We start from the raw sequence: 27,264 nt of genomic DNA, 5'->3' as shown, positions 1-27,264 counted from the left end.
AACAAAGAGCTTATGGAGGCGGAATTTTCTACCGATGAAATAGCGCTCGCTATCTGCTCCATCCACTCGGGGAAAGCTACGGGCCCAAATGGCGTCCCCATCGAATTGTATAAGTTGTGTCCTGATAAAAAGGCGACGTACCTCCGTGAGATGTTTCTAGAATCGCAAAATGTCGGGTCCTTTCCCCGAGACCGGAGACTAGCGTCCATTTTTGTTATTCATAAGGAGGGGAAACCCCGGGACCTGTGTGCGTCTTACAGACCGATATCACTCTTGAATGCCGAACCTAAGATCTTGGTAAAACTTCTAGCAAACTGGCTGATAAAGGTGATCGGCGATCTGATACACCCGGATCAGTCTGGGTTTATTCCCCACCGCAACACCGCGCTTAACCTGCGTCGTCTCCATGGCGTCCTGGTGAGAGCGGAGTCGTTGCGTGAGCCGGCCATCTTGGTCTCCTTGGATGCCACGATGGCCTTCGATACTGTGGAATGGCCAAATTTGTGGGCGGCCCTCGTGAAATTCGGTTTTGGCCCCGGGTTTATCCGTTGGGTTAAACTCCTGTATGAGGAACCGCTGGCCCAGGTGGTGGTTAACGGCAGGGTCTCGGAATCCTTTGTTCTTGGGAGGGGTATGCGACAGGGATGCCCCTTATCTCCATTGCTCTTTGCGCTTGCGTTAGAACCCCTTGCTGCTTGGCTACGGTGGGAACCGTCGCTTAAAGGCATTAGGTGGTCTCCAGACTTCGAAGACCGCATATCGCTATACGCCGACGACATTCTGTTATATCTCACTTCCCCTCGGAAGTCACTGGGGGTATTATTTGATGTACTTAGTTAGTTCGGGAAGAACTCTGGTCTAGTCATCAATTGGGCTAAATCTAGTATTTATCCACTCACCGGGGAAGTACCCCCCTAGGCACGTATCTGCCTGATACCGATATCACAGGCCGGGTTTAAATATCTGGGGATCTTTATATCACTAGACCCCGCGGTTCGGTACGAACGGAACCTGCTTCCTCCGCTTCTTCGGCTTAAATCCGACGTGACTGCTTGGTGCGGCCAGCCGCTTTCCCCAGTCGGGAGGGCAGCTCTTTTTAAGATGATGTCCCTACACCGATTTCTATATACCCTCCAGAATACGCTTGACCTTGTGCCGGCCAGTTACTTTCGCGAGATAGAGAGCCTTCAGAGGAAGTTGATATGGGGCGGGCGTCCCCGCATTGCCCTAGCGAAGTTGACTTTGCCCTGGTACGATGGGGGCATCGCGCTGCCTGGCATTAAACGTTATTACTGGGTGTCCCAATTGAGCGCAATTAATCATGTCATGTACGGCCCGGTTCCAAATCCTGCGTTCGAAATGGACAAATGGCAGCTACCGGGAGGGAATTATAACAGGGCGTTATATTCCAAATCGTCTGGAAGGAAACTGACTGGACCCACCGGGGTCGCGGTGCGGGTGTGGGGTAGTGCAAGCGCAGCTATGGGGTGGTCGGACAAATTGACTAGAGCGACCCCGCTTTAACGCTGCGGAAAGATTGGGCGGTCTTTGGACTACGACGGGTTTCGAGAAGTGGGACCTCATTGGTATTAGTAGGGTCGGGGATCTCTGGGTCAAAAACAGGGTCAATACTTTTGATGAGCTCAAATCGGAATATGCGCTCAGTGATAAGGAGCATTTCCGTTATATGCAGATCCGCCACGCGCTTGGTTCGGTTTCCCGACCGGGACCGTTATCCCTGAATCTTCTCCTCTCGAGGATAGAGTGCTTGACGGGCACGTCCCGAATAGTACTATTTCCCTAATATATAAAAAACTTATCAACGATCGATCGGATTTGCTGTTGCAGCTTCGGGGTGCTTGGACCGGCGATGGACTGGAGTTGGATGATGAAGATTGGCAGGCTGGTATATCTTCTACTAAAGAGGTCGCGATTCCGGCCAGTCTCCGGCTGGTGCAATTAAAAATCCTACATCGTATCTATATAACAGGTCCCCGGCTGCTGCGTATGGGTTACTCTGTGGATGGGTTGTGCAAGATTGGGTGTGGTTGGATTGCTACCTTCCTCCATATTATATGGGAGTGCCCTGATGTGGTGGTGTTTTGGAATCGCGTGCATGCTGTCATGGAAGAGGTTACAGGAGTTTCGTTGTTGCCGGAGGCCCGACGCTGCTTATTTAATGTGTGGGAGCCAAACGATTATAATGTGGCACAGATGCAATGGGCTACCCTTGGGAACATGGTAGCTAAAAGAGACATCGCACAACTATGGGGGTCCCAAAGAGCACCTACGGTCTCAGCTTGGAAAGAAAACATGGATTGGTGCATGTTTAGGGAGAAAACCATATATGTTGCACGTGGTAGACCCAAGAAGTGGGGGAGAATATGGAATCAATGGAACCTATACCGTGGGGAGGTCTGTACTCTCCCTTTTGAAGATGTCCCGGAGATACCGCTGTCCCCGTAGCAGAGCATTCCTTCTTTAGTGAACATTCTTGCTGATGCTGTGATCACTCGCTCCCGTGCCCCCTCCCTCTCAGGATCTCATCGATCTACATTGCACATATAATTTTCTGATACGGCTCTCCCCCCCTGGGACGGACACTCACTGTATAGTCTCCTTTTTGCCTTGCTTGTTTTTTCAGTTTATTTTTCATGGTTTATTTATATATATTTAAAATGTGAAACCTTGAATTCATCCTGCTTACCATCACAAGACTCTGAAGAATAATATGCTGAATCGCTGCCGGGCCCTCGGGCTGTCGGCTGAAGAGCTGTGTAATAGTCCAATTTTGAGTTTCTGTTACGTTTTAGCAACGGCCGGCCCGTGTGGTTGTAGGCCTGCAAATGTATTTCTTCCATCGAAATAAAGGTTTTCAAAAAAAAAAACCTTAGATGTAGGATAGGTCTTAGTGTTTCGTCCACCTTTGGCACGAGGAAGTAAGTGGATTAAACCCTCTTGTTCCTTTGGCTGTGTGGCACTATCTCTATCGCCTCTTTGCTGAGTAGTTCCTGCGCCTCTAGTGGCAAGAGCGAAAGTTCTTTTGCTGAGTGTGCCTTGTTTCCGTTTGGAGGTTGAATTTCTAGCTCTATACAGTATCCTTATTGTATGATGTTTAGTATCCATTTGTCTGTTGTGACCTTCCTCCATTCCTGGATGAAGGCTCTTATTCTGCCCCCTACTGGTGTTGTGTGTTTGAGGCAGTGTTAGTTGTGGAACGCCTGGTATTTGTTTTTCTGTATGTTCTTCTGCCCACCCAGAGGTGTTGTTAGGATGGGCGTTTGCTTTATTTTGAAGTCACTAGGGGGTAGGTTGCTGGCCTCCTCTCCGTGCCTGGCCCCCATATGTCTGTGCAGCCTTTTGGTCAACCATATTGTAGATTCCTATGTCGTCTGGCATTGAAGGACACGAAGGGCAGGTGTCTACTCCTTCTTCCGGCAATTCACCGTCTAGGTCCTGCCACTCCAAGTCTTGTGCCTCCGAGGACGTTGAGTACTGATAGGTCTGCTGATCCTCGTCGCTTCGTCCTCAAAATAATAGACTTCCTCCACTTGTTCCTCGACCGGTTCAGGAGTTTTCGGCAGCTCTGCATCCTCCTTGTCTCTTGACTATGAGCATGAGATTCGGTGGGATGGTATACTGGCTCATCTTTTCATCGAAGTCCTTTTGTAACTGCTGGATGCTCGCCATTTCTTCCTCGAGCCTCCTCTTCTACCTTTCCATCTGCAGCCTGTTCGGCGTTGAGAGGTTGTGCGCTTCGAGGTCGTCAATGTCGAAGTAGTTGTTGGCCCTTCTTTCCTCAGCGCCGAGGTGCCCTTTTCGAGGGCATCCTTCGACGACCTTGATTTTTCGAGGGCTTTCGCCGTCTGGGAATCCTTCGAGGGATCCGCTGGGCTGCTTGTCCTTGGGTGCTGTAGCCTTTGCCGAGAGTTTCTATTCAGACAACAGTGATCACTTTAAGGAGGGATATCAAGGAACAATAAATATAGATTCAGTCGTTACTATATTGATTTGACTTGTCCAGCCGGACAGAGGTCAGATATTTATTTGCTAACAATAAGGATGAATATTACACAGCAATTCACAAAGTGGGGCACAAGCCTGTACCCTACTTAACACATGTGCAACATATAGTGAGTGACAAAACTGAAACAAAAGGGCTTTTAGGCAAAAGCTTAAAGTTTGTTGCACCAGTAATTGCGCAATGTCATGGTACACCAAAACATAACGAACACCTTTACATTTAAAGTACAAAAAGTTTGAGATGTATAAGGTGTTATGAATTGTCGATGGCGTTTCGATCCATTAACCCGTTACACGGATCATCATCAGGACAAATATTATGCCTAACAATATGAAGCCTCAGATGCTGAATCGGGCATAGAGTAGTGGCGCGGTGCACGTTAATTTCCGTGGAGGAGTTTCAGCAAACTCGGAAGATACAGAGTTGGCAGGTGGTTCCCTAGTAGGTACCAAAAAAGGCCATCTTTAAGGTAAAACAAAATGTAGCTCTGCAATGTGCTTCAGCTCAATAGGTGATTAAAGTATTTGGGTTAGCAGTATATTAAGGTTCCACCATAGTGTGGGTGCTGACCACCGTGGTATCTATCTATTTGGACCTTCCAGAAATCTCTTAATGATTCATGTTTTGTACACATTTCTGCTAATTGAACCGCTTGCGTAAGCCAGGAAGACTGCTAAATGTAATTTTAGTGAAGGGTAGGATAGGCCTTCATCAAGCAGATAAATGAGATATTTAAGTATGGTTGTGTCCTGCGCCCAGTATTATTTCAGGTACTCCCCATGTGCACCACTGTCTGAATGTGTTGTCCAGATTCCCAAAGCGGTGTGTGGTTTTAGATGGAACACTTGCCCCCTTGCATCATTACTAGAGCCTGATGCACTGGTGGTGCTAGTACTCTCACCTACGCCATCTCCACTAGGTCGGACAACTAAGTCTGTCTTGTCCACCGCGGGTAGATTATGATTAGTGTCTCAGTTGTTTTTTTAATCTTAAATTCGTTTTTATTGCCATTTTGAGAGAGAAATACGATTCAGCCACCCAGATTGAATCCTTGAACACTCTATAGAACTCCCCCAAACAAAATGAGCCTTCAAATGCAAAAAGCCTCTTCTCATTTCTCTGGATTTGCAGCACCAAACAATGCAAGTGAATAAACTAGTGTCACTGTTGTTTGCTTGCATTTTTATGTTACTAATGGTATCAAATGGATTGGAGTGAAAAGCGTATACAAATGTCCCTCACTATTTAATCAACAAGGCATTTTCCCAGCGACTAGTAGTTTGGGAAGCTGGCTGCAAAGCTGTGACATTTTGTGGGTCAGAAAGAAGCATATTGATGCAGTCTCCCACCTTTGGAATATCATGTCTAACACATGTTGTTTAAGCTCCCACTTGTGTGAGCTGCTTACTTGCCTAATTAACCTGCTGGTCTCTGTTTTTTGTACTTCTGGCATTATCATATGAACGTTCTCTGTATGGCTCATGTCCAAATCTCCTGTGTTAGTGTGGACAGGACCTATGACCTTGTACCCCCTTGTTTGTTGAAGCAAAACATGGTTGTCGTGTTACTCTACTGGACTCGTACTGTTCTTCCCTTTATCTGTGTTTGACAGGCTTTCAGTGCTCCAAAACCAATCTAGAGTTTCAACACATGTATGAGCTTTACAGCATCTTGTGGGCTTTACATACCCCCTGAACTTTAGTTTGCCCAGACGGGCCCCTCACCCGGTGAGGGAGGCCTCCATAACAGTGACAGTGGGAGTTGGGTCTTTGCGTGCTCTGCCTATCAAAGTTTGTTTCACCATTGTAACTCTCAGTGGACTGGTGTCTATTACAAACACTATATCCTACCAACTCTCAGTCTCCTGTGACCACTGTCTTTGTAACCACTCCTGTAGTGCTCTCATGTGCAGTCTTGTGTTGGGTATTAGGGGTATGCAGGAAGCCATCATGCCCATCAATTTCCCTACTGTCATCACCGTCCGAGCTTATCCCTTCTGGGAAAGGAAAACTTGTTCTGTTAATGCCAGGATTCTCTTCTGCACTGGGCAGGCTGTATCTTCTCAGAAGTGTAGCCTTGGTTCCAAGAATATCTTTTTTTCTGTGCCATGGGAAAAGATTTTTCGAAGCATATGGGGAACCAAAATGGTGCACAGTTTGTTTGGTAATGTTTATACTGAACTGATATTTTTAAACATCTTTCAATCAACTAGTCATAAGTATAGTGTTAGACTTGGCATCTTTTGGAGAGTTTCCCCCGAGTTTTTGCTTTCTGCCCTCCCAGGTTTGACTCTGTTTTTGCTGGTGTAGTGTTTCTGCGCACTTTTCGCACTGCTGATCAGTGGTAAAGTGCAAGTGCTCCTGTGGTAAAGTATGTTATGGATTGGTGTTTTCCTGATTGGCTGTTTGGTTTTCTTGTCAGCCCTAGTAAAGTGCACAGAGCGTGCCAGGGCCTGGGAATCAAATGTTACGTGTGGGCCTGCAGCAAGGATTGTGCCAGCTACGCAAGTAGCCCGGAAAAGGTACCTCAGACCTGCCATTGCAGAGTCTGCGCGCAGTTTGTAACCGCCATGTTGAATTGGCCCGTGCACGCACCTGCCAGTTCCTAACCTTCCCTTTTCAAAGTAGGCCCAAAGTACCCCTGTGGGCAGATTGCAGTGTATGTGAAAGGTAGGACATGCCCTGGTGTGTGGTCCATTTCCTGATAGTGAATTACAGCCAATTTCGTTTTTCACTATTGCACGGTTACCTGTTCCCCATAGGACAGAATGGGAAGTTTCTTTATACCATCTTATACACATAACTGGTGGAGAAGTGTGGCTCAATGGTTAGAGCGGCCAACCCTGATGCAGAGGTCTGGCCCGGAACCAGGGTTCAATTCCCCGCCTCGGGGGGTCTTGGGCTCAAAATTCCACGGACCTGATCATTCTCGCCTCGGTGCCTATCCCAATCATGGAGTCCCACTCTGCAACTCTGGGCAATAGCTTGCTTAATCTCCACAACGGCCCCCACAACGGTAAGGATGCCTGACCTCCACCTTGGGGGTGCCCAGGAGTGGACACCTCACAGGGAAAGCCAGGATGGGTTCCACAGCGGTATTCGTACAAGCGCCTTGAGACCCTTGCGGGTGAGTAGTGCGCTATACAAGTATCAATTTACAACTGGCCCTGGGAACTAGGTGGTAAAATAGAATTTAGTATGCCCGAACTCTGATTCTAACGAAGCATCTTTTAGTAAAGGTGATTTTTACATTCTGTGTTTGAAAATACCACTTTTAGGAAGTAGGTATTTTCTTGCTCAGTCATCCCAAGTGCCTCTGCTGGAATATGGATTGCCTGTCTGGGTTTTGGACGACAGATGGCTAGGAAGCAAGGGTGGCTCCTGATAGTCTAGGTAGGTCAGGATAGGGCTGAATAGATCTGGGCTGCGATGGGGGAAGAGGGAGGAGATTTCCTTGTACCTCAAAGGGCCTGGTCTGCCTCTGACAATGCAGTCTCCACCCCCTGCTGGGAAATGACACCAGAGAAGGAAGAACTAGTTCTGGCTGGGCACAGATACTCTTTGCCTAGAGTATCAAAGGATTTTTGGATACAAATACTGTGACACAGAACCCTGACCTTTAGAACTCTTTTGGATCAAGAAGACTTCCAAGAAGAAGAGCTGGAGAAGCTGTGAGGAGGAACTACCCACTGTGTTGTGTGCTTTGCTGGCCTGCAGTGGCTGCTTCTGTCTTGGGAAGTGAAAGGACTGGACTTTCTGCATACTACTTTTGTGAGTTTCTCCAAGGGCTTGAGGTAGAGCTTGCCCCCTGTTCAAGAAGTCTCAAGAACAGCAAAGACTTCAAGCTCTTCTGCCCTCAGCACTGGTGACTGTGTGTTTTGTGCTGCAACAGAAGAAAAGCAACCAGACAACGTCTACAATGCTGCTGCTGTGTCCTGAAGGCACCGCAGAGGGAACCTCCGCAATGCCGCACCGCAACCCTGGTCTCACGGATGACGCCGCCACCGAGCCGATGCGCGCAACGCGACCTGTGGGCACTGCATTCCGCACCGCCTCGTTTCCCAATGATTCCTTGGTCTCCTCGACATCGACGCTCCACGCCGAAATCGACGCCACTGCTTGCACCGTGGTTCGAGGGCACCACTTGTAAAGTTACACAACGCACTGCCCTCATTCCGCACCACAGCCTTGGTCTACCAACGCCCGCACCATCGACTCCCGTTTGTCAGTCGACTAAAGCACTTCAGCAACGGCGCCGCCGCTGCTTGCACTGTGACCTGTCAGCACCGCCTTCACCTCACACCGCGAGCCTGGTCTCACCGACAACACCATCTGATGCTGCCACCGAGCTGCTGCTCGCACCGCGAACTGAGGGCACCAGACGCCCCACCGCTGCACTTCGAACCACAGAACCAAAACGCCTGCAGACGCCAGCACTCCTGATCCCAACAGAAAGAAGCTCGACCTGCAACGTGAGTGACTTCAAGGGCCTCGGTGCCCTGCATATCTAACAGGTACTGTCTGTGGGTCTTCCCGACACCATAGCTGGTCTGCGACGCCGCGACCAGCCTGAACTATTTGGATTTGTTTTCTCACAACACCAAGATAGCCCCGGACGGAGCTATCGACATCAAGGAACTGTTTTTAAAGCGTATTTTGACAACTGTGGATTTTTAAGTACTGTATTGTGGATTCTTATCGTTTTTGGTCTTGTGTATAAAAATATTGGCTATTTTTCTTAAGTGGTGTGGTGTCCTTTTGTAGTGCTTACACTGTATTACTGTTGGTTATGTGCAAAAGCTTTACACACTACCTCCAAGATAAGCCTGACTGCTTGTGCCAAGCTACCAAGGGGGTGACCAGGGGTTATTTTAGGAGTGTAACTCCCTTTTACTGACTAGGAAGAAGGGTCCTTACTTGGACAAAGGTTCAAGCCCTTGCCAACTAGAGACCCCCATTTCTAACATATTGGTACTTATGAAAGTATCGGTATTTATCTTTAGCTGAGCTGAGACAGCAGCTAGACATTTAGAAAAAAAACCCTGGTAGCAAATTTTATTCCAAATTGCAAAAATCTGAAATACTAATGTACCTCTCCCACGATGAACATCAGGAATTTGTGTCTCCTGTTTATCGGTACAAGCAGGTATGCATCCTTCAGGTCTATAGCTGTCATGTAGTCTCTTTTTCGCAGTCGTGGAATGACCTCTTGCACAATTGGCATCTTACATTTTGGAGTCTTGTCGTACTTGTTCAGGACCCTCAGTTGTAAGCTAGGTTTTAAAGTTTTGCCTAGCTTTCGTGTAAGGAAGTAAACAGAATATACTCCCCGACCTCGCTCTCTCGCTTGATTCTTTTCAATCACCAGTTTGCACAATACATTCACTACCTCCTGTTTTGAGGCGACTTTGTTCCTCATTGTTGCTCATCTTTGATTTGGTCAGATGTTTGGTTGTTGCTTTAGTAAATTTGGTACACTATCTGTGTTGGATACTGTTTAGAATCCACTTGTCTGAGGTGATGATGTTCCATTGTTGAAGGAAACCCCCCCTCCCACCACTGGTGTTGGGGGCCTATCACTGAGTCACTTGCTGGAGAGCCTGCCTAACTTCCCTCCCCCACCCCCCAACCCCCAACCCCCCCCCCCTCCCCTCGAAGTTGATCCTCTATCTCCCGCTCTGCCATGAAAGGGCTGTCTTGGTACGTGGCTGTAGTGCCTCTGGATTGATCTACTGTGAAAGGAAGCCTGTGGCGTGAAAGAGGCATGCAAAACCACTGGTTGAGCCCCACACCCTCTAGTGGTCTTTTCCTTGGGGTTGGTGGTCTCCTAAAAGGCCCCTTGAATTGAAGGGCTCCTGTGGATCTTGAGGTCTAATTTTCTGTTTTTCATGATTTGGAGAGCCTCGTCTCCTGTGCTTCCATACTGTGTCTCTCTAGTGAATGGCATATTGATGACTGTTGCTAGGGCTTCCTGCTTGAAGCCATACAAACACAGCCAAGCAAATAGCCTCAAGAACTACGGCCAATGAAAAACTTTCCAAAGCTTTGTGACTATCTCTGACACCGGTAAACTTCACACCCCAGGTTGACGGTTTTTATTTTTAACTTGTGTTTTTATGGTGTGTTAATACTAAGCATTATTCTTGTGCACTGTTATAAATGTAATTCAAACTAATCTTAAAAATTGGCACGACTATTAAAAGAATACTTTTTAAATAAATGCTCAAAACACAAGACAAATATAGTCCACATGGAGTAAAAAAATGTAAACTACATCATTGCAAGAGCATGAAGATATTTTGTTACAAAATATCTGCATAGTTGACAGGATGGGGGGCTAGGCAGTGAAGGAGCCTGGGGTTGATCTGGGGGAGGACCACAAATGAGCACCAAACAGCCAGAGTTCTGCATGAGTTGGTGGGGTGAGACCACAGGAAAGGGAGTTTTGAGGATGAGGTCAACTCACAGGCATATGTTCCTTCAGGAGGAGAGGAGAGGAGATGGAGCAGGAGGTAGACAGAAGTGGTCAACCAGATGAGGTGGGAGGGAGCTGCAGAACCCCTCATACTAAGTGTAGCCTTGACGCTGATGTTATTGCATAGCTGAAAAGAATCAACCGTTTATCTATCTTCTATTGATTAAACTACTCAATTAAGTGTGCTTTCATTACAGTTTTAATCAAGAAGGGCTTTCAGTTCAACTTGCTCCAACCCTGCTGTACTCCAGAAGTTTAATCTCAAGTCTTTGCTTCTAGTTCATGGTCTTCCTCAGATGCCTCCGGGGCTGTAGAAGGGAAGGGTATCCACAAGTTGCAAACATATATATATACCGAAAGGAACTTGGTGCTATCCAAGGACAGCTCAAGCTTTAATAACTCAGCTAAAGTGGAGACCAGTGAGAATAACCAAATTACAATCTTGCACCCAGAATAGGACTTAAACATTAAATATACTCCAAATAGAGGTAATATAGTCATACTGTTAGCTGCTCATCAAAATTGTATGCAACTGACATCTACCAATATTACAGCAATAAAGTTTTGCTCGTCTTCAATTCTGGACACAAAAATAAGATGCCATGGTCCCCACATAGACATTGGGAGAAGCAGCAAATTTAGTCATTGAGAAACCTAAGATCTTTGCGGATTGGGTATTTTACTAACACAGCCAACTACGGCTCACTATGCAAATATTCTCCTGGTAAATAATGACAGAGCTCGTTCAGGACAAGCATCACCCATTAAAGAATCCAATTCCAACTTTCAATTCTAGAAAACGCAGTTGGCCTGGTCCTTTATTTCAATGTTCTAACATCGCTCTACTCACAATTTCCTGGCTCAGGCCTCAAGGATGAAACGGTTAACCAAACTTGCCTGATAAAGCAGAAGCAAACAATTTGGGATGGATTGCAACTGCTCTTTAAAGAATTCTAGTCCCTAACGACACCAGCCCATCCAGGGACCTCAAGGAGCATGGAATAACATAAGCAAAAAAAAGTATACTTGTTATCTTGGAGTGCTGCTGGCATGGAAAAAATCAACTCTGACCTTGGAGCGATGTCCTACTTGAAATTACTTAAAGCATTACAAAATAACAGACGTAAAATCCAATAATTACAATCTTCAGGGCATAAAGATTGATAACTGGGATTTAGGCTCTAATATTGGCCTGTTAATTCTGATAAAATTTATACATTAATCCCGCACTGGAAGGGAAGTCAACATGTGTAAAAACATTGAATATTACCTCGGATCTATTGGCCCATTTCAGCAATATTCGAGAGATTGTCATCAGTGACTTTAATTTAAATCTGCTCCGGGACCGTCAAGATTGGTAATTGCTCAACAAGTATCAACTAGGCAAACAGCTGTAACCCTAAAAGATTTTGGAAAAATCACCTCACCCATAACTTATTGTGGCATGCTTCATTATAGCCAATTACCCCCACCATGGTAGGTGGATACCACATGGCTGACTCAACCATTTCTGAGAGTTCTTAAATAAATATAAACTGGATTATAGCCAGGATCCAGAAAAAAGTAAAAAAAATATCTAAGTATACCCAAGGATTATCCTTCATAATTGGGTACGCTACATATGATCAAAATACAGTCAATACCGGCTATGGGATGAAGTATAATGGCTCATCCTGCATCTTGTGGCAGCCACCTTTCCAACTTAAGACCTTGCTCTCCTCGGCCATCATGTATGAGGAAGGCTGGAGTCAACACTCCTCAGTACATTTCTTTACCTTTTTCGAATAATATGGTTTGCACTGGGCCATTGCTGTGTGCCAGAATGGCCGTTCTTTGTCTTCACATGTCAAGGCTGTCTTTTGTCTAGATTACATGTGACTTTTGGGATTTCCCAGTCAATAACTGCTGGAGCACCAGAGTTAGCCTGTCATACCCATTCCTCTGTGATGTATTGCAATCTGTTTTATGCACTTTAGGTATTTTTAAGATGGATGAGCAACTCTTGTAACAAGGTTTTGTTAGTTCTTTGGTCTGAATACTATAATGTCTATGTTCACTGCAAAAAGATTTTATAATTTAACTGTTTGTAATATGCATTTGGTTTTAATTAACTTAAATAAACTCTTTACTTACAATGTGCTCTATCCCAGTGGATATAATTCTGTTTTCCCTAACAGCTGCATCAAATTATGTGCAACCAATGATCCGGACAATGCACAGAGGCCAGGCTGAGACCCAAAGAAAGGGGAAATTATGAAAATGCAAATAGAGTGAATAGAACTACCATGTTACATGGACACCTGTAGTCATTCACGCTGTTTCCCCCGTTCCGTTCTCTCCATCGCACCAAGAGTTGCTTTAATTTCGAAGTAAATTCAGCACTGGAATTTGGGAATGGTCAATACTGATTTGTCATATGATGGTGCCGTAATATCCTTGCCTAAATAATCGTTGTGATGCAGTGCAAAGCTGTGTAGCCAGATGTGCGTGTTGACGGAGACCAAGACTGGGCATCCTACAACATCTGCTCCTGGTGCCGTCTTTTACCAGTTAGTTATAATTAAGCCAACAGTTTTGCATTTGTCCTGTTTCTTACACATAAAAAAAATGTAGAAAACAGTTTCCCTGTCAACATTTATTTTTCAAAATGGAAAAATACATAAATGTCACTGCACTTTCAATTTTGACTGGGAACGCGATATACATTGGCAGCACAGGGTGTTAAAAAGGATGATTTTCTACTTCGGTTTTTAACAGTTTGAGATGTGCACAAGCTTTAGTACTCCAATATTAATGATTTCTGACGAGTATTATTTTGTGCACTAAAAATCTACAAAGTGTAAGTGTACGTTTATCAGTTATGTAAATGTCAAAATATACTAGGTGCATCTTAATTGTTTCACCAAGAAAAAATAAACACAACAATACCAACAAAATGTTAAAAGAATATATATGGATAAATACAGATGGAAATGTCAAAACAATAAATACTGTACAACTAGGCGCCCTACTTAGAATACAGCTTGTATATGCTTAATAAATACACACAGATGCTTGATTCCGGTCTGGGAAAGATATGGCTGTTGTAGTTCGGACTGGACTGTTCCCATGGGGCACAGGGTCAGAGCTGATTTGCATGAAGCCATTATCTGACCCAGGGTGGTGTGGAGTGCAAAAAACGATGGATTTAGGCCCAGATCCTTGTACTGGGGTGAATGTAAGACATTGATCTACATTCTGTCCATCAAATTGTTTTTTGTAATTTTCTCCCCGAGTGTACTGGGGTAGCTCAGACGTGGGTCCCAGAGCCTCCACACCACTGGAGTCAAGCTAGCCGGGCTGATGAGAGGTGTTACCTCGAAACCGGTCCGGTCCTCGGATGCTTGATTCCGGTCTGGGAAAGATATGGCTGTTGTAGTTCGGACTGGACTGTTCCCATGGGGCACAGGGTCAGAGCTGATTTGCATGAAGCCATTATCTGACCCAGGGTGGTGTGGAGTGCAAAAAACGATGGATTTAGGCCCAGATCCTTGTACTGGGGTGAATGTAAAACATTGATCTACATTCTGTCCATCAAATTGTTTTTTGTAATTTTAATAAATACACACAACAATGACAATGTCTTCCTTCATACGTTTCAGAGTTCCGTCTTAGCAGGATGGCCTCCTTCTATCATGAGGCAGGCAGATACAGAAATTATGTAATGACATTTTCCCCAAAAAATGATCAGTGAATTAGAGTCAATCATTTTTATTGTGCGGGAAGGCATCTTGATACACAGCCCAGCTGCCTACATCGACTCGCCGGCAGGGCATATTCGTATATCAACAACACAGCGTCTGTGCCTACACCCCGGAGGGCGATCCTCCGTAAAGGAAGAAGCGCTGTCGCCCCACCTGAGCTATTACCACCGCTTTTATATAGAAATGACCATAAAAAGGAAAACAGAAAAACCAAAACCCCCATTGACCCTCCACCCTCCCATGTCAACCCACCACCCAGTCCCACCCCGTTCCGCACCAGCTTCTACCTACACCCACCACCCTCCAGGGTCCACCAATTCTATACATTAACGGGCCGACAGCAATCAATTAGCAGGCATAGCCCCCACAGGTTCCAGCGGAATGATCTGTATGATTTGCAAGTATTTCGGACATGTCACCTCCTGAAGGTCCTTGGACAGGAGCTGTTGGAACAGGCCCCATAGCTTAGTATATTCCGAGCCTTTCCCGTCCATGCCTAATGATAGTCGCTCCATGGCGAGGACATGCCAAAGCCGCTGGATCCAGTCAAGGGGGTCAGGCACCGCCGGGGAGCCACACTGCGCTAACAGGACCTGCCTCGCTGCTAGCAAAGCCAATGCAATCTGCCTGCCCCACAACGAGCGCAGAGGAAAGAACATAGGATGGGGAAGTCCCAACAGCACATGCTCAGGCACCCGTGGGAATGTAATCTGAAATACACCATCTAGCTCATCTAAAATCATCGTCCAATAACACTCCAGTTTCGGGCAACGCCACAGCAAGTGCTCCAGTGTCCCTGAGAGCCCGCACCCCCGCCAGCAGAGGCCTGATTTCGGGACATCCCAAGCCTGGACGTGCGCCGGTGTATAGTACCAGCACGCCGCTACCTTATAGGCCGTATGCTACGCACGATAGAAAACATGCTCCCACTCTTTTCTTGTCAGGGGTAGCCCCAGCTCAGTTTCCCAGCGAATTTGAACTTTTGTACGCTACTTCCGCTGATGGCGTATTAACATCCCATTCAGCTCTGAAATAAGCCTCCTATCATCTTTCTTACAGACCAACCATTTTTCAAAGACTGTCAGCGGCCGCGACATGAGAGCCACGTTTGCCGGATGGGTCACCCAGTGCGCCACCTGCGTATGATAAAATGCGTCCGCTCTGGGCAGTTGGAAGTACTCGGCACACAACCTAGGAAACGGAATCAGACCCTCCAAGTCAAAGAGAGAGCCTACTCTCTTACAGCCCTCCTCTCGCCAGCGCTGGAAGATTGGGAACGCGCACCCCGGCGGGAAGTCTGGGTTATCCACAATAGGAGTCATTGGGGATGGAAAGGTGGTCCACCCCTTACGCTGCGCCAGCGGGTCCCATGCCTTTAGAGTCGGGGAAGTCACTGGGGAGGAATACAAACCCCAAGCAGGCAGCCACAACTCTCGCCATATGTTACATCCCGCCACCGTCTGGTCCATAAAGTTCCAGTGTTTACTAGACAGTGGTCTATTCCACTCTACGATATATCTAAGGCAAGCTGCTTAAAAGTACGCCGTCAATAGGGGGAAGCAGAGTCCGCCTGACGCCCTCGGGGTAGTAGCGACGGCTAACGCAAATCGTGGCCTTTTGATATTCCATAAGAACCTATTGAGAAGTCCCTGGAGCTTCCGTTACGTTCCCGGTAAAGGACTCAAGGGCAGCATTTGAAAGAGAGATACAACATCCGGGGGAGTACAGTCATTTTTATTGCAGCCAGCCTCCCATACCAGGCCAAATTGAGACGGGAACAATCCGAAAGGGCCTTGGTAACCTGGCCCACGAGCAGGGCGTAGTTTAAGGTCACAGTTTTAGCAATAGATGGGGTCAGCTTGATACCCAGGTACGTAATGTCAGACTGTAACCACTGGAAGGCAAAGTCCTGACGCAAGTCTAGCACGCCTGCGGCAGGGATGGAAATATTAGGGATATGTGATTGTGAGAAGTTAACTTTAAACCCCCGCTACCTTTTGGAATGCAAGGAGTTCCGTCGATAGGCACTGTAGGGAGGAGTGAGGATTGGTCAACGCTAAAATGACATTGTCTGCATACAGACTAATCTTATGAACATCTGCTCCGAATTTTATCCCGGAGATACCAGCATGGGCCCGAATGAGTTGGGCGAAAGGCTCCATATAGAGCGCAAAAAGCAACGGGGAGAGGGTGCAACCCTGTCGCGTTCCCCTAGAGATGGGAAAAAGAGCAGACTTACAACCATTCACCCGTACTGTTGCTTTAGGAGATGCATAGAGGCATTGTACCCATCGCAGGAAGTTGTCCCCCACCCCGAAAGCTCTCACACCGCAAACAGGTAGTCCCAATCAACGCGATCAAAGGCTTTCTCCGCATCAATAGATAGTAAGAAGGCATGCGTCCTAGAGCGGTGTACTAAATCCATAAGGTGAAGCAGCCGTTTAGTATTATCCCCACCTTGCCGCGTTGGAATGAATCCCGCTTGATTGGACTCAATCACTCCGTCCATCAAGGGGCTAAGCCTCGCAGCCAACACACCTGCGAATAATTTGGCATCAATATTGAGGAGCGAGATCGGCCTATATGAGCTACACTCTGAAGGGTCCTTCCCAGGTTTGAGAATGACCGTGATTGCTGCCTCTGCCATGGACGGAGTCACCGCTCCCGTGTCAAGGAAGGAATTAAAAAGGCGCATAAAGAAAGGAGCCAGCTCCACGCAGTAAGTTTTATAAAATATGGCTGAGAAGCCATCTGGCCCAGGTGATTTAGCTAATTTCAGCCGCGCGATAGCAGAAATAACCTCTTCGACTCGTATCTCTGAATCCAAAGCCTCCGCCGACTCCTGATAAAGGGGCGTGACACCACATGACGCCAGGTACTCCGTTATTCCCCTCGAAGGCGCCTCCTCCCTTGTATACAGAGTTTGATAGAATTAGCAAAAAACACCTACAATGGCCGCATCAGTAGCGTGTTCCGTTGCCAGAGGGTCTTTGATGGCTTGGATAGTGGTTAACTGCGTGCACGCCCGCAGTCTATGCGCAAGCATCCTACCCTCTTTTTCTCCACAAAGGTAAAACTTGTGCCGTAGACGCAATAAGGCATGCGCCGCCCTGTCTAAATCAAGATGTTTAAGCATGCGCCTCTTCGCCTCCAGCTCCCTCCATACCCTCGGAGCCCCAGTCCGCTTATGGATCGCCTCCAGGCCACTAACCTCCCCCTCTAGCTCAGCGCGCTTCTCCTTAAGCAGGCGGGAATATGTCACTGCAAGTGCTATGAATTCACCCCGCACTACCAGTTTCAAGGCCTCCCAAATGGACGCTAGAGGAGTTTCCCTCACCTCGTTTTTGTCGAAGTAGTGGGCAATCGTGCTGCAGATCTTTGAAACCACCGATTCCGATTGCAGCAGGGAATCTCGGAGGCGCCAGCCCGCTGGTGGCGGCCGAGTGCCACTGGAAGTAATCACCTCAGAGATAAGAGCATGGTCTGAAAGAGAGCGCAGCACAATATCCGCCTCAGACAGATGAGGTAGGAAGGGGGACGTGGCCAAGAAATGGTCTAAACATGCATACATCTTATGGGCTGCGGAGTAATAGGTGTAGTTGCGCTCCTGTGGGTGCTGAACGTGCCATACATCATGCAACCCCCCTTCCAGAAGCCACTGTTTCACTTCCTTTGAAATTGCCCCTGCCTGATGCGACCTCTGTTCTGACCTGTCCACTCCACCCTCCATCACAATGTTTAGGCCTCCCCCACCAGAATTAGAGCGTCCGGGGACGCCAATACCTCTGAGAGGGCTGCCCGTAAAAAGGGCTCCTGTTTAATGTTGGGGGCATAAATGGACCCTATCGTAAACAGCGTCTCCCCCCATTGCACACGCAGAGCCAAGAATCTGCCCTTAATGTCCACCAGCTGCAAGACAATCTTGCAATGCGCACGCATGCTAAACAGAAGAGCCACACCGTGCTTTTTGTTCAGGCCCGAGGACCAGAGCTGAAGTGGGAAGCGCAAGTCTGCCATTCGCTTGAAATCTTTAGAGAGGAGATGTGTCTCCTGTAACAGGCACACACTACCCTCCGCATTTTCTAAAAGGGAGAGAATAGCAGCACATTTCACTGAGCTATTTAAACCCCTAACATTGAGGCTCACCACCTTTAAGCCGTTACCCACCATAACACGGGAGGAGACCGGAATCTGTTGCACAACCCCTCCCCAAGGCCCCTAAAGGACTGCTCTGCCCCCGCAGATCCCTGGATCCTCGCCTAACACCCCCAGAAGTTGAGGCGGTGCCCCAAAAACAACCCCAAACACCCCTCCCCCTCCCCAGCCACTCGAAATCCCAAACAAGTAGAAGACACACAGTCCACAGTAGAAAAGGAGAAAACAACAGTCTGTTACACAAGCCCTCATAGCAAGGGAACAGGACCCCATCATCTCACTCTGCCAGTTCCTGATGCAGGACACACCGCCCCGGGTCGTAGGGTACTAACCACGCTGCGACAGAGAATCCTCAAACTCCGGCGCCAGCTACAAGTACAGCCCGTGCCGTGCCATGCCACTTAGTCTCAGGCGACCCCAGACTAATCCGTTACCAAGGCCACATAAGCCACCGCAGCCCCCTCTCCAGTAGGCTCGTTGAAATATCAGGTTTCGCCGCAGGGGAGGGATTCCCGACCAGCTGCCACTCCGCAGATCGTCTGCGCTGCCTGCTTGGGGACCCACCTTTTCTAGGTGTGGACACAGGCCGCTCCATCCCCAGAAAATCAAAGGCTGATTCCAAGGAGCGAACCAGGACTTACATTCTCTTTGAACTTAAAGATGAGCCCGGAATGGGTGTCCCGAAGAGTAGGGAATGCTCTGTTCTCTCAAGTGGGTAGTGATAGGCTTGAACTCCCTGCGTTTGACAAGGGTAGAGACCGCCAGGTCTTGAAAAAGCGTAGGATGGTGACCACGAAATTGGATGGGGTCAAGATCTCGGGCTTTCCGGAGGATCCGTTCCTTAAGCTGGAAATCGTGGACACAAACCAAAATGTCTGGTGGAGGGCCACGAGCCCCTCGCGGTAGGCCAACCCGATGGACTTGGTCCAGCTGAATGTCTTGTACCTCCTCCTCGGCAAGAACCTGGCGGAAGAGTGCTCTCACATATTCACACAGATCATCCCCCTCTCCTTTCCATGGCAACGCTCTGATACGAATATTGTTCCGCCGGGACCTGTTCTCCAGATCATCAGCGTGCGCCTGAAGATCCAGATTCTGTTCAGTGAGACGCAGCACATCCAGTTGGAGTTGATGAATGTCCTCTGCCGTCCCAAGGTCATGCTCCTCAAGGGTCGCCACCCTCTCCCCCACAGCGTCCAAATCCCGCCTCATCTCTCGCAGGTCCGATGAAAGCTGGGCGCGAAGCTCCGAGAGGTCTTCCTCGACTTCCTTGATGGCGGAGAATAGCTCCAACATGAAGGCCTTGGTTGCCAGGGCCTCACCATCACCAGAGCACGGGGACACGGCAGCCGGCGGCACATCCGACCTCCCAACTCCCGGTTGGGCTGCAACTTTCACGCTTTTTTCTTTGCAAATTCATGCCGTCGCCATCCCTCCTCCCGGGTGACCAGTGCCCCAATATCGAGGTACTGGTGAGGGCTCAGTCAGCTCTCAGGAGCCCACGCACTCACCCCATAGCGTAAGCTCCAGTCCACAGTTAAATCCCCGGGGGAATAGGCCGCAGATTCTCAAGAGAGCGGGGGCACAGTTCCGCCCAAGGGCCGGCTCCGGGCCACCACACAACACAGGGGAGGGGGTGGGGGATGTCCATTGCCCCAGCTCTCCCCCTAAGCTACAACGCCCCGGGGAGCAAGGCCAAAGTCACAGTCCCTCCCACCGACACTCGGGACGAAAGGTCGGCAACCCCATCAGGCAAAGCTTCACCCCACCAGGATTGGGGGGGGGGGGGCAGCTGGGGGCAACTACGCTATCTTCAGGGCCGGGGGAAGGATTATGCGCCACACTCCAGGCCCCCTCACCACATTCCAGGCCCCCTCCACGCCCCCCAGACAGTAGGCCCTCCTCAACCAGCCAGACCCCCAGTCAGTGGGCCGCAGGGGCAGCCAGGGACCACGCTCTTGTCAGCTCAGCCCCCTCCAGTGCCGGGGACTCCGCTCCGCTTCTCCGTGTGTGCCCTACGCAGTCTGCCGGTGTGCAGACCGAGAAGCTGGAGTCCCGAGGGGGCCTCCCTCACCCTCCTCACCTCTGGCGATGCAGCCGGATGGATGGCAGGCAGCAGTCCTGGTCCGCACAGCGGGGTCTCTACCGCCGGGGCTGCAGCGGACGCCCAGGCCTCTGTGGACGCCGCTGCTCCGATCAGTTCAACTGCAGGTCTGCCGTGCTGCGCACCCCGCACCAGATCCGGGGGCGCTCCGCAACCTCCCTCGATGTCTTGGCCCCCGCTCCACTGGTCACTCCTCACAGACAGGGCCGGCGGCGTGAATCCGCTGAGGCGCCACCCTAGCAAGCGTGGGCCTCCTCGCACTGCCTGCCATGCCGCCTGCCGAGCCTGATGTCTGCTAGGGGCGCGCCACAGGTCTCCGCTGTGCCCCCACTCGGATCCGAGAAATTAAGCCACCAACAGCAGCAGGGTGAGTCAGGGCTACAGGGCACCTCTGCAGCCAGCACGGATGGGCACTGGACAGGCCGATATCCAAGGCTAAAGATCTGGCGGCGCCGGAGGGACAGTAAAGCACGTCCTACTCCGTCACCATCTTGGCCACGCCCCCATGATCAGTGGTTTAGACGTGTTGGCAACATGTTTCCATCCATCACTTTTTGGTTGGACTTGACCTCACCCCATGGGATTTCCAAGGATGAAGAAAATAGGCTCAAGAAAGGCAGAGTCTACGGCACTGTCCTTATATTAACAACCATCACCATGTGTCATGTTGGCCAGAGCTCCTTACTAATGCAGTAATTTAGATCATAGCAACTACATAAAACCTCTTCGCCCCAGACTACAAACCTATAGCACCACACAGCAGGATGGAGATAAACAATGCAAATGGGCAACAGTGAAAGCACAGGCAAATGAGGACTGAGTAAACAATGAATGGTGAGGGGGGAAGGGGGGGGGGGGCAAGTACATTGTTTGCGTGTCAGAAAATTCTATGAAAAAATACTAACAGATATTTCACTTCCTAAATATCGTGTGTAAAAACATCGTCCCAGTGGGTGTGGATTTTCTGCTATTAACTCCAATGAGGGACATTTTTGAAAATGATACTTGGGACAGAACATTCCTGTCAGACAATATTTTGGTTAGAATAGTCTGAAACCATACCAACACCATCCATTAGGTTCAGCAAGTAGTGCAAAATAACCTGACCTCCTTTCTATAAAGACAAAGTGCCACCTGTTTCGTTTCCACAATAGGAATGCTGAGATGAGAAAGAACGACTAGCTGGAAATCCAAATGAAGAGGCTTGCAGAATGTTAGCTAGCACCTTATAAACCTGCTCCTTCTTCACCATGAAAAACCATTGCAAATGGAATCCTCAGCAGGACTGTGTGTGAAAAGAAGACTCTGTACTCTGAGAAATTCATATACCACGCCGTTGGAATTAAAAGGACTCACATGGAGCGGAGCACACTCTCTGGCAGTATACTCCCAGTGCCAGCATCTCGTAAACTCTCCTGCAGCTCAGGTGAAACGGTAAACACCGGCGTGTCTCCCATCGTGTATTCCCCTTCTACTAAAACAGTGTCCTCCTTGGCTTTCTCATCAACTGAAGAGACTGGCTGGTCAGGTTGCAAACTGCAAGAAACAAGGCATAAGGCAAATTACAACAGGTCCCGCACATGGTTATAAGTCAACTTCACATGAAGCATATACTACACCAGGGGTGGAAGCATGGATTTGGTGGATTAAACTATTATATACTAGCCTTTGGTCTAGGCTATAAACTCACAGGATTTTGGCTAGGTACTTGATTTATCGTGGGACTAGACACGGTTGCGCACTGCACCTATGCTCATCGCCTTGGCAATAGAAACCTTCACTGATTACCCACGAGCAAATATCAGGGACAGGGGAAATCCCACTCACTTATGTTGCCCAAGTCATTTAGCTTTAAGCAGATTACATTTTTAAGGGATGCTGTGGGTAGGGCTACCTTCCAAAATTGAGTGTCTCCAGGGGTTTGGTAGGTTATCAGGGCTCTGCACAAATGTGTCTTGATGCAGTTGGGGTCTGGGAGTTCTCGCCACTGGGTTATCACCTGGGAGAAGGTACGTTTCGCCATCTAGAGCAGAGAATTTACCACAGGACCGACAATCTTTTTGCAGGAAATCTTGGCTAGGCTTTGCAGTCACTCAACGGCAGTGTAGAGTTTTGGCTATCTCTCAAGGTATCAGTGATGGGCAGAGTTGAACTGATCAAAATGGTGGCTCTACCAAGATTGCATCATTATTTTGGCAATTCACTAATGTGGCTGCTGTCTGGTTGGTTTAAGGACCTGGAGGCCCCCCTAAAGGATTTCATATGGGCTGCAAACGGACATAGAGGAGGCCTTGAAGACCTAGCAGTTTCCATTCATGGAGGATGGCTTGGGCCTCTCTGAATTTAAACTTTACAACTTGACTGCAAAGATTCATTTAATTGCCAGATGGCTTAAAGGTGGGGTTGCTCTGGAATTGGGCCAGTTTGGGTGACAAGAGACAGGGGTGAGTTGGAGGCAAGTCTCCTAAATCCTGTGTGGGGGATTAGAGTATTCAATGCGTTGGAGCCAGTGGCCTTGAAATGCTGGGTGATATGTTTGCGTAAAACAGCACCCCCTTCTTTGTATGCACCTGCTATCCCAGTGGAAGGGCTTTCAGTCACAGATAATTATTGTACAGCTTCAGCATTGTCCCACTGCATTAAAGCTGTAAAAATAACGGTGGGGGACCTATACCACAGCCAACACCCTGTCCCACTACCCAGACTGAGACAGGAATTCTGCCTCCCAGCCTCTCAATTCCGGCTCATGGGGCTCTCACTCACGACCCCAAGCATTGAAGAGGAGCACATGCTGTTGAATCAGACTACTGTTCCCATTGCTTGGGTCATAAATACATATTTTTTTACTAAGTCTGGTGTATGGTCTGCCCAATTCAGAATACTGAATGTGATCTACTATACAGGACGTATGAATGCAGTTAGCGGAAAGGATTAATGTTTTCTTGAACTGTAAGAAAAATCTAATACATGGATTTAAAATATAAATATTTTAACATTATAGTAGTGGGCTTTTTGAGATGAGACAAAAAAACAACTCGACAAAACGTTCCCAAATCTGTGAAATATTTCATTGTGTTTTTTTGAAGAGCTGAAGTTTATTTTTTATAATATGGAACAAGGAAAGGAAAGACAACACCCAAGTAAGTTACTGCAAATGTATAAATAACACTTCTTCCCAAGCCAATTACAGCACGTCAGTCACTTACAATAGACTTTCCCGTCTGTATATTAAAGATGTCCTCTAAATGAAAACTGGTTTAGGGTATAATTAGCACCACAGCACACACTGTACAGCAAGAGGAGGAACATTTGTAAGAGACAAGTTTCAAATGGTACCACTAACTGGGGAAACTTGTACTATACCTACTATCACCACCTCCATCACAAAGCTCACATCTTGAAGTAAGTGGTCTATGGGAACTAATAGACATATTAAGGCTCTTCTTACCGTCCCTCCAGCTCCTGGAACCTTGTGTAATCTGATAACCACTGATGCCACTTGCTTTCAGTGCGCCCCCGAGAGGGGAAACCGGTGGTGCCATAAGCATGGTCATTCTCCAGGCTAAGGCAGTTGAAGTGATCAGCCATCATGTCCTCAGTCAGGAAATGTTTGTTGGTAGGTTCTCTGAGGGGTGAGGGACAGAAGATACAGGAGGATCAGGTATCAAGGTTTTTCAAAGGGATCAACAAGCTATGAATGATAATTCAACATACCCCAGGGTAGTGTAGTGTGTGCGCATGTGTGTGTGATTGAATGAGTGCAATTAATAGTACATGTGTAGGGTCATGTTTTTTTTATAATACAGACACCTAAGGCAGTATAGCAGGATATTACTTAAACACCCAGAACATAGAGATGCGAGTTGTTAAAGAAATAAAAAAGTGTGTAAGAGCATTGTTGGGGGCAACTCGGGAAGCTCTAAGCGATGCACGTGTATGCTCGCCTACTTAGAGTCAACTGAGCTGTCTTTGAAGGAGTGTCTGTATGCAGTGGGTCTGAAGCTGTGCATAAAAAAAGCTGTTCAAAAGGGACTATGTCAGCAGATGTGTTTCTTAGAGCACACTCTCACATCACTCTTTCCAGAGAGGAAGGCACTCACTCCTCGCCCTTCTCCAGCCTCCTCTTGCAGGTGACCGCCGCAGGCCTCGTCCTGTCTGGAGGGGAATTTGAGCTGCAAGTGAAAATGGATGGTCAGAGTGAGACCTGAGACAACTCTTTCCACTTAGCTCGACAGAGGATGCACCATGGTACTAAAGTGACAGCTGGATGGATAAAGATGACTGGCAGCTGTGGACGTACTCATCCCTCCAATGCAAAGATCTACTACCATCATAAAACAAATATTAGCAGCACCTCTCAGAGTCAAAGCCATTCTCACTAAATCATAGGAACCTACAAATGTCCTTTGCTTCTAGGTCACCAAGAGCCTCCTCTCTAGGAAACGGTTTGTCTTCTATGCATAGTGATATCGGTTTGATTACTTTCTTTGCCATCTGTTCCATATAAATCAGATGTCTGTGGGGAATCATGGAATGATGTTTAAATCCATCTCATTTGTGAAAATGTCACCTTAGACATCATTGAGAGCCTATATTCAGCTATCATTCATGGTCCTCAAGCAATCCTGCTTAGAAGCTCAGCCCCAGGCAAGTGTAGGCTAAAGAGCCTTCAACAGTCGTGGGTGGCTCTGCACACGAGTAGAGCTAGCTTTAGGGAGGCAAATGATGAAACCGGAGAATATTACCCTTTGGGTATTTTAATAACTGCCTTTTCCCATACAGTGGTCATTCAACCATGAAGACAGCACATGGGCACACCTCATAAAAGGCTCTCAGTTCAGAATTACCTTGATACCACCTATCTCTAATTTTTCTATAAATTATCATTTTAGTTGGATACATAATCCAGGAATTAATGAGAACCTCACCAGCTAGTTACTGTACAATCCTGCCCAAGCAATACTCCCTCACATAGCTTGTTAAGAGACCCAAAGCTAACAACTACATCCTTTAGATATTTTTATTCTGAAATGTGTATTTGCGTGTTTCTCTATACTAAGAGTTAAAATTGTAATAAAATAATTCTAATCACACTGTGAATGAAAACTTTTACCTTCAGACGCCTGCCAAGTAGAAGTTCACTGTTGAAAGAAGCTCCAAAAAATTATAACCCTGTAACATCATTTTTAATGTTTGACTCTCTGGTCCCGACTACTGCATCTCTGTCTTATTCTCCTATAAGTAGGGCTTTTTTTAACAGAGGAAGATTTACAGACTAGCTGTATAAAAACGGACTGTTGGTATGGAACTCTTTGGAGAAGACAGCTTAGTGCAGAGAACTATGTGATGGGGAAAAAAGAAAACAATTTAAAAACCTCCCCCTTCAGATTAAACATAATCAAGGACGCATTTCTCGAGGTTGAGAGCTTTAAAAGGAGGGTTTTCTAACTGCAATCACTGATGGAGAGGAGCGATCATGCCGGATCCAGTACAGATTCTAGTGCCACTAATAAGGAGGAAAGAGAATGCAGCTTTCGGCCCTCCCATTTCCGATTTAGAAATAATGAAGGATTTCCCAGGCAGAAATAAAAGAAGATATGTAATATTCTTATGGAAAACATATAGCGTCAATGCAAAAAAATGAGCGGATCGGCACAGCCCCCCTCCCCCTCCCGAGCACAGTGATCTGATATTGTGTGACCCTGAGCATAGTGACTGATTTGGTGGGACTGCATCTAGTTACATGATGTCTCTTGACTGGTTTTACCTCTGTCCCACTGCAAACTAAGCTCTTTCGCCTTTCCTACAAAACTTTCTATCGGCTCACAAAGCTCTTGTCCTATTTTATTGTAACCAGACTTTTTTTTTACTGTCTTTCCCTATGTTCATATAATTCTGGCTCACTGTACACTCCAGAAATCACATCTTTCCTTTGGTATTGCTATACTCAATAGATTTACATTTTTCTAACTATATGCTCAGACTGCAGTATTAGAAATTATATTCTTCTGATAGAATGTTGGGCTCCAGGCAATGGTATCCAAGAAGCATGTTTTACATAAATGAGCGTGCAAAGTTATAGCAGCAGCAAGTGGCATTAGCCACAAGTTGTACGCCTTAAATCCAAATGCAGCAGACTTTCAGCATCAGCAGGCTACAACACTTTCTGTATCCTGGGCCACATAGATCACATCAAACCACATTCAACGACTAGCATAGCACACATACTTGGTAAACCCTGAGCCATACTCTACATAGCATTATGTACACTCTCATCCACTGGCTATAGAGCCATAACCTCACAATCCACAACCATGCTCCGCAGACCATGCCCCTCAACCTGCACACTACTACAGAACCACAAAATCTTACTTTTTTGTCTTGGCAGGTTTGCTTTTTCTACAGATTCTTATATTGTAGACAGATTTTATTTAGCCTTTTAAAAGACGGGCTTTTGTGCCAACTATTGAATAGAGGTTTGTTTTCAGATTGTTAATTTTACACACATTTTTAAAAACATCTTCACATTATTATGCTTTTCCACACAGCACACTCCATCTTATATAGAAAAGATCAATTTATCTTTGCTTGGACATGCAAATTCAGTATAGTATGCTAAAGCTAGGAACAACAGTCACGAAGTAAGAAGAGTTGACCAAGAGTGGAAGGGACAGACCATTTCTGCACATCAGCAGGGGGAAATAGAGTATTCTGTTATGGGGATTTGGAAAAAAATTAATTAGAAATGCTGCGTCTGAGCAAAG

General features: G+C 47.3%; 1 protein-coding gene across 1 annotated transcript in view; it reads right to left on the bottom strand.

The window, feature by feature from the left end:
• Window positions 1-27,264, bottom strand: part of HCFC1R1 (host cell factor C1 regulator 1) — a 64,165-nt gene that overhangs the window by 13,187 nt on the left and 23,714 nt on the right. The window contains exons 3-5 of the mRNA XM_086931727.1: window positions 24,601-24,672; window positions 23,949-24,125; window positions 21,857-22,036 (exon numbers count right to left, since the gene is read on the bottom strand). Coding sequence (XP_086787853.1) covers window positions 21,857-22,036; window positions 23,949-24,125; window positions 24,601-24,672 — 429 coding nt within the window. The remainder of the gene's footprint in view (window positions 1-21,856; window positions 22,037-23,948; window positions 24,126-24,600; window positions 24,673-27,264) is intronic.

Source organism: Lissotriton vulgaris, chromosome 7 (genome assembly GCF_964263255.1).
Source record: "Lissotriton vulgaris chromosome 7, aLisVul1.2, whole genome shotgun sequence".
NCBI classification, from domain to species: domain Eukaryota; kingdom Metazoa; phylum Chordata; class Amphibia; order Caudata; family Salamandridae; genus Lissotriton; species Lissotriton vulgaris.
This window is presented reverse-complemented; position numbering and strand designations above follow the sequence as displayed.